This window comes from Neurospora tetraspora (assembly GCF_033439725.1).
Source record: "Neurospora tetraspora strain CBS 560.94 chromosome Unknown B0H65scaffold_3, whole genome shotgun sequence".
Lineage (NCBI taxonomy): Eukaryota > Fungi > Ascomycota > Sordariomycetes > Sordariales > Sordariaceae > Neurospora > Neurospora tetraspora.
The window spans coordinates 4,573,995-4,580,820 of record NW_026944385.1 but is presented as its reverse complement, the minus strand read 5'-3'; the positions used below and the strand labels follow the sequence as shown (position 1 = coordinate 4,580,820).

The window sequence follows — 6,826 nt, the reverse complement described above, 5'->3', positions numbered from 1 at the left end:
TAGGGCTAGAGTTTTATAATAATATTGCTTTCTTTATTAACGGATATACTTTCCTTCTTTAACGTTAATTTAAAATAAATATACGTTAGTCTTATATATAATATACGCTTACAAATTAATTTTACTATATTACAATTATCAATAAGTAATAAGTTATTATTATAATAAAAGTATTTATATATATTAAAGTATATAGAGAAGCGGAGTTATATACAATGTAAAATGGATTTGATTGCTAAACTGAATCTACGCTAATACGCCTGGGCATATACCTAGTGCCTATAGTTGACACGGGCCATTTTCTGACCAAACTTTTTCAATTGAGCATAGCCAACACTTGGGCCACCGTACATAACCCACCATGGGGAAGGTACCTTTAACGATACAGATAGATAGAAGGTGCGCACCTGTACGTAGAAAGAGGCCACTCATTACGACGATGGCCAGAAAGAACGAGCTCGAGTCAAGGAACCTCCCTAGGAAGGAAGGAGGCTAGTACTACGAAGGAAGGAAGGCATTGGATTTGGTCAACGAAGGCCCCCAAGCAGCCCAATAAGCACAGGTACCCGGACGCCGGTAGAGGTACATGCCTTCCACGGCACTTCTGAACCACACCTACCCGTGTCTACCCGTGCCTCCCCATTTCGCGTCCAACTTCCTCTTTTTCAACTTCCACTTGACATTCCCGACTTCCAACAGTCAGTCAGCCATCGAAGTTGGGTAGAGCACCGCAATGCTGTACACGCCACAACATACACAACGCCCAGCGTGGCGGCTTCCTTTTTCCTCGGGTCCCGACTGTCTTTACCTCGCTGGCTGATGTAGCATACAGATGCCTTTTTCTGGCTTCCTGTTACCGGGAATCTGCCACCAACCAAGCAAGCTAAAGAAAGGCAGTAACAATGCTCATCGGCACCTATAAAACCAGGATGGAATCCAAATCCGAGGAGCGAGTTGACGTGGGAGACACACAGACACACCAAAGAACACATCTACAGTCAACTATCGAATCGTGATACCATCCCGCCCACCATGCCGTCTGTCCTGTCCAAACAAGAAGAAATTTGCCAAACCCATTCGAGGTGTTGGCAAGCAGGAGGTACAGGTGAGTCACAACATGCCCAGTATCTCGATGATCGTTGTGATATACTGACATTCAGTCAAGAAACGGCCGCCGGTTGTGACTTGCCAACCATCGCCTACGATCCAGAAAAGCAATTTCCCATTACACATAGCGTCATAGTCCTCCACGATCTACCCGGCAACAACGATATGCTTGAACGCTTTGCACGAGAGATTTTCAACAAAGATGCCGAGTTGACTCAAGTCACTCGACCCGATAGCCTTCGCCGCAATTTCCCAACTTTCAGATGGATCTTTGCGGCTAGAACCCAAGAAGCCCGTACGATCCTAGGTCACAGAGAAGAGATGCGACCCCGATGGGCTCGCCATACCCCATTACCCGATGTGATGATTGTTTTTGATTCCGTTCTTGCAATTGTCGAGGCAGAAGAAGTTCGATATTCTGCAGCCAAAGTTCCCAATCCTAGGTCGCGCATATTCTTAGCAGGATTGGGCAATGGCTTTAATATCGCTTCGAAGTTATTCTTTCGTGAACCTCAAGCAGTGGGGGGCCTAGGTGGCCTAATTGGCCTCGCCGGCATCTTCTGGATGCCCAATTTACCATATTTGATGGCGGTTGCTCGTGACTTCGGGCCCGATTCGGACAATGACAACGAAAAGTGCCGCCAGTTCTTAAAAGCTCTTCGGGCCTTATATCGTGGAAGACAGTCACATCAAAGTCAAAATACCGCCAGCACTGAGGCGACGAGTCAAGATCATGTTAGCCTTGTACGGAAATTGAGAGAAACGCCCATCTTCCTGGCGTATGACCCATACTTAGACGGGATCGACATCAAGGAGGCCGTGTGGATGAGCATGTTACTGCAGCATGTCCTCCGCTTCAAACAAGTTCAGTATCACGACTACACTCCGGAAACAGCCCCAGGGCATTTGACGGACACGCTCTGGCAGCGGATGCTGGCTGATATTGTGGCTTTCCTTAAAAGTCGGAGTACTCAACCTTCTTAGAGGTAACCTTCTCATGCTGCAGGCAACATGGGAGGACGAGAAATTTTGAATTAGCCGGCTGACTGGTCACAAAACTTGACTGGATTTCAAAGGAATGACCACGACATGGCGATTCGGGGAGGACGGAAAGGAGGATAAAACAGCATGGGTTGAGTATGTTCCAAGTTGTCTTACACAAATAGCGGCACAGAAGCATCACACCATCAGAGCAAGAAGCGAATTAGGCAGAAGGAATATGTATTTTCAATAACACTGAACGCAGTCAGTCCACAACGCCATGGCCACAGCCCAAATTATCCCAACGCCTTTTGATGCCCTTTTCCCATCCTATCAGATTCGTTCCTATTTTCCCTTCTTTGCAAATTCGAGACTTATCAAGACTTCTCAACACCCTTTCTCCCTTCCTATGTGTTCCATTTCTGAACTGCCACCTGCCACTCGTCTTCGTTAGCCATCCTGTCCACCATTCTTCGCACAAGGAAGTTCACCACTAACCTCAATTGATCCCCTTGAGTCTACCAATCACCCCACTTAGCGGCTGGAGTAATACGACGAACCGCCACCGCCCGAGTAGCTAGACGAGCCACCGCCACCGCCCGAGTAGCTGGACGAACCACGTCCCGAAGAAGAGCCACCAGAGTACCCGGAGCTACCACCACCAGACGAAGAGCCACCACCGCCGCCGCCGGAGGAGGAGTAGTAAGACGGAGGATTAGACCCCGAGTAGCCAGACTGGCCGCTCGTAGAAGAAGAGTAGTAGGAATGGCCGGCGCCGCCGCTAGTCGCGGTGTAACTGGGCGTGTCGGGGCCGTAGTTGTTCGGGTTAGGGATGTAGCCGGAGTAACCACCACCACCACCGCCACCGCCGCCGGAGGTAGAGGAGTAGTAAGACGGAGGAGCACCGCCGCCGCCGGAGCCGGAGGAGGAGTAGTAGGACGGAGGCTCAGAGCCGGAGTAGCCAGACTGGCCGGAGGTAGAAGAGGTGTAGTAGGACCCTCCGCTGCCGCCAGAGGTCACGGTGTAAGTGGGGGTTTCGCTGCCGTAGCCAGCCGTCGGGATGTAGTCGTTGCTGGAGGAGCCGCCGCCGCCGCCGCCGCCGGAGGAAGAGGAGTAGGTACCGCCGCCGCCTCCGGAAGAGAAGTAAGTGCCGCTGCGGCCGCTGGAGGAGTAGCGGGATGAGGAAGAGCGTCTGCCTGAGTATGACATCTTGGTGATGTTTTGGGGTTTGAGTTAGTTTGTGTGTGTGTTTGGGTTGTTTGTTGTTGTTGCCTTTGCTTGATCGGTCGGTTTCCGGTCTCGTTGTTGCGGGTGTCTGGGGAGGAAGAATGGAGGAGGAAGATGGTTAGGATGTTGTTCTTTTATGGGTTCCTCGTGGAAGGAATTACTCGAATATTTTCATGGCCACAGGCCATTCAGTGTCCGGTGGTTCGTCACGGTTGAGGTTCGCCATGGTGGTGAGTGGTGATGGTGGTTGGCATAGCCTCTTCACTGTACCCGAACATCATGGTTGCGGCCGGGGAACAAACGGGGAGAGCAGTCACGATACTCTGGCCATGGTGTTGAATGGGATGGTGGTTGATAGGACCTGTTTACCGCGTCCACGAGATCGTGGTTGCAGCCGGCAACAAACGGGGCAAGCAGTCACGCTCCTACATCGTGAAGGTCGACGATTCCAAGTGAAGGGATAACGAGGGTGAAGTTTCATCGTGGAGAAGATAAGCCTTCACAATATCCCCAAGTCTGTTCAATCCGATCGCACATTTTCGCTCACCGCCCGCCTACGCAAAGGCTCCTCCGTTTGAGGACGGGGTGAAGGGTCAGAAAGAGTCATCCAAACAGTTCAGGAACGAACAATATAACGGACACCACACGCCTGACGACCTGTTCACCGGTTGCCCGAGCATTGTGGTTGCGACTGGGTACCTTAACAAACGGGAAAAAGAATTCACGATACTCCCGCCATCCTCAACGTTGTTGAATGGAAGTGGAGGGACAAAGAGGTTGAGGTGTCACCGGGGAGAACATAGAGGTAAGGTTTCTATGATGTCCTCCAGGTCGACACTCACTAACATACCGGGACGGGGCCCCCAGCTTTCCAGCGGCAGGATCTTATTCACCGGGACTATATAACCCCAAAGTTCAGCACCCTCCAACAACTCCCAGTAGCCGACGTGGTAGGTGTGCTGGTAGCCAGAAAATGCGTGGTATTTTCGTAGGCATGCAGCTGGCCTTGAGTTCGACTCCAGGCTTGGGCAGCTCAGCTTTTTGCTTTTTTTTATTGTTTTATTTGCTGCTTCGGCCTTTTTTCCCCTTTGCTTTTAACAACGTTAATCGCCTTCATCGTTTTGCCCTGGAAGTCTACAGGTAGTCAGCGGAGACTTTTGACCCTCTCCGTCAGGTCATCAAAAGGGGTTCACGATTTTTTCCACGACCTTCAGTTTACTGCCTACCAACGCCCTGGGACTCCTAGGAGATGAAGGCTAGGTCTACCCTAAAAGGACCAGACAGTTACTTGCAATAGTGTATTATCTTATGCACATGCATCATGGTGAGGACGAGTTTAACTTCTCACCCTATCCTCGAAGGATCATGTGCCTCTATGCTTTCTCCTTCTCAGTCTCCAGGTTCAGGCATAAATTGGAGCAGCTTTAGGCTCAGGCGAATACCTCCCTACTTGATATGGCATCGAACCTTGAACTCATCTACATTTTGTTAAACGACACGAGCCATCCGGATAGCAATTATAGACGGAAGCCTACAGGTATCCAACATCATTGATGGATCTCTCTTGGACTAGAGGGCAAAACGATGTGTAGATGTGTGTGTGCTATAGAGAGAAGACTAGAGTAGAAGGGGAAAAGAAGTGTGGAGGGCTAAAATATAGAAAGGGTGTAAGGGCATGGACCCACACGACAAGGGAGGGGTGGGGACATGAACGCACCCGACGACAATCTCCGGGGCTTGGGGACTCGAGCTACGGTCCTACTTCAGCAATCAACACATCAATAGAGGTATGGAGCAAACAATAGACCAGGGCCAACGTAGGCCGTTGTGGTGACTTCCACAAACTCTACGGTATGGTGATCAGATATCAGCGATCATACCTTGCTCCGTACTTTCACAAAAAACTTTCAGCAATTGAACTAAACATAAACACCTCAACCTAGGTAGTTTGACACATCTACATCCCGTCGGCAGGTGGTACATGTCCACCCTCAACCCCCTTCCCGCCCTCCTCCTCAGCACGCCCATGCCCTCCATGCCCTCCATGCTCATGCCCATGTCCCATCCCCATAGCCCCCCCACTAGGCCCTCCGTTCCTCCACTCATCCTCCACCACCGTTCCGGGAGCAGGCTCAACTTTCAGACTCCCATTAAACCTCTCGCTCACCCACTCCCTAATCTTCCCGAAGTCGCGACACGTATGCGGGCGATCAGAGTCGATATAGTTCTGCCCCAGCGCCTTGTAGTACCGCGACGGGATGGGCGTCAGGTCGGCATTACACAAAACGGTTTGCCGGAGGTGGTCGAGACAGTGGTCCCTGTGTAAGGCGCCGTGGATGTCGCTGTCTACGGGGTAGTGATCGGGGTAGAAGGCTTTGCGGATGTGGTCGAGGCAGTGGAGGGTGTGCATTACTTCTAGGCTGTTGGGTGCATGTTAGAGGAGGGGGTTGAGTACATGTAAGTGGAAGGCGAGGGAGGAAAAGGAATGGGGCTGGGAGAGAAGGGCAGGGAAAGGAGGAGGTAAAGGGAAGGGGGATGGGGACATGGAAGGAAGGGTAAGGTAAGAGATGGAAAGAAGAAAGGGATAACTCACGCAGCCACATACCCCCCATGCTTAGGGCTCCAAAACTCCTTGTATTCATCCCCCCAAGCGCTTTTCGCTTCCTCTTCCGTCAAGAGGAAGAACCGGCCTTTTCCACGCGAGCAACGAACCAGTCAGCAAGGGAGCCAAAAGAGGATTGATTCATGGCAGTGAGTGACCTACCCCAGTGCAACAAAGCCCAATTATGATCAATCTCCCTCCTCGGCGTGCCCACATACGCCTCATGAGCCTCGCCATCATTTGGGCCAGGTACATACTCCGTGCCGTCCTCTTTGAACCGGGGACTCCCGCCGAAGTCTACTGTTTTGACTTTTATCAGGTGTTTGGCGGCATCTGTTTTTTTTTTTTTTGTTTCCATTAGTATCAGTATCAGACAACTACCCTCCCCAATATCAAGAGCCAGAAGACGGTGAACGGGGAAACTCACCAAGTTCATTCCTAAACCCCTTCGCGAAACTCCCCTGCTTCCTCACGGCGTGTAGTTCGGCGGTTAACCAGGTCGTTGTGCAGGCGAAGAAGAGAGACATAAAAATCCAGAAGCTTAGGGCTTTGCTGGGCCAGAGAGATGCCCCCCGTCGTTGGCCTTCCTTTTCTTGCTGGGGTTTAAGGGGTTCGCCATCTTCGGCTTGGGGGAGGCTGAAGTAGGGCTTGGATTTTGATGAGAAGGAGGGGAGGAAGGTGATGTTCATTGTGTGAGATCTTGGGGCTTATTCCCCGTTGTTGCTCCAGTCCGCGCTGTTACTTCAGTGTGCTGATGATGGAAGGGGAAAGTGAAGTGGAGGGAAAGGGCGGGTGCAACTGGGACGGAAGCAGCGGATGGTGATGGTGCGATGCCGGACGAACGTTGAACTGGTTCCTGCCAAATTCCTGGTATAACAGTCCTTGGGCTTTCTCACAATTGCATCCGGC

General features: G+C 51.2%; 3 protein-coding genes across 3 annotated transcripts; 1 reads left to right on the top strand and 2 right to left on the bottom strand.

Moving 5' to 3' along the window:
* The first annotated feature begins 669 nt into the window (after positions 1-669).
* Positions 670-2,176, top strand: B0H65DRAFT_177004 (uncharacterized protein). Its single transcript, XM_062821454.1, has 2 exons — positions 670-1,105; positions 1,166-2,176. The coding sequence occupies exons 1-2, from the start codon at positions 1,033-1,035 to the stop codon at positions 2,089-2,091; spliced, it is 999 nt and encodes a 332-aa protein (XP_062683565.1). The 5' UTR covers positions 670-1,032; the 3' UTR covers positions 2,092-2,176.
* Positions 2,177-2,604: 428 nt separating this feature from the next.
* Positions 2,605-3,393, bottom strand: B0H65DRAFT_177010 (uncharacterized protein). Its single transcript, XM_062821455.1, has one exon. The coding sequence runs from the start codon at positions 3,295-3,297 to the stop codon at positions 2,623-2,625; it is 675 nt and encodes a 224-aa protein (XP_062683564.1). The 5' UTR covers positions 3,298-3,393; the 3' UTR covers positions 2,605-2,622.
* Positions 3,394-5,272: 1,879 nt separating this feature from the next.
* On the bottom strand, positions 5,273-6,606 carry B0H65DRAFT_424695 (uncharacterized protein; the record flags this gene model as incomplete). Its single annotated transcript, XM_062824523.1, has 4 exons — positions 5,273-5,735; positions 5,909-6,005; positions 6,080-6,250; positions 6,345-6,606. The coding sequence occupies 4 exons, from the start codon at positions 6,604-6,606 to the stop codon at positions 5,273-5,275; spliced, it is 993 nt and encodes a 330-aa protein (XP_062683563.1).
* Positions 6,607-6,826: the final 220 nt, after the last annotated feature.

Coding starts and splice junctions, on each gene's coding strand:
- B0H65DRAFT_177004 (XM_062821454.1), top strand. CDS start 1,033: ATGCCGTCTGTCCTGTCCAAACAAGAAGAAATTTGCCAAACCCATTCG. Junction 1,106..1,165: donor TTGGCAAGCAGGAGGTACAG/GTGAGTCACAAC, acceptor CATTCAGTCAAG/AAACGGCCGCCGGTTGTGAC.
- B0H65DRAFT_177010 (XM_062821455.1), bottom strand. CDS start 3,297: ATGTCATACTCAGGCAGACGCTCTTCCTCATCCCGCTACTCCTCCAGC.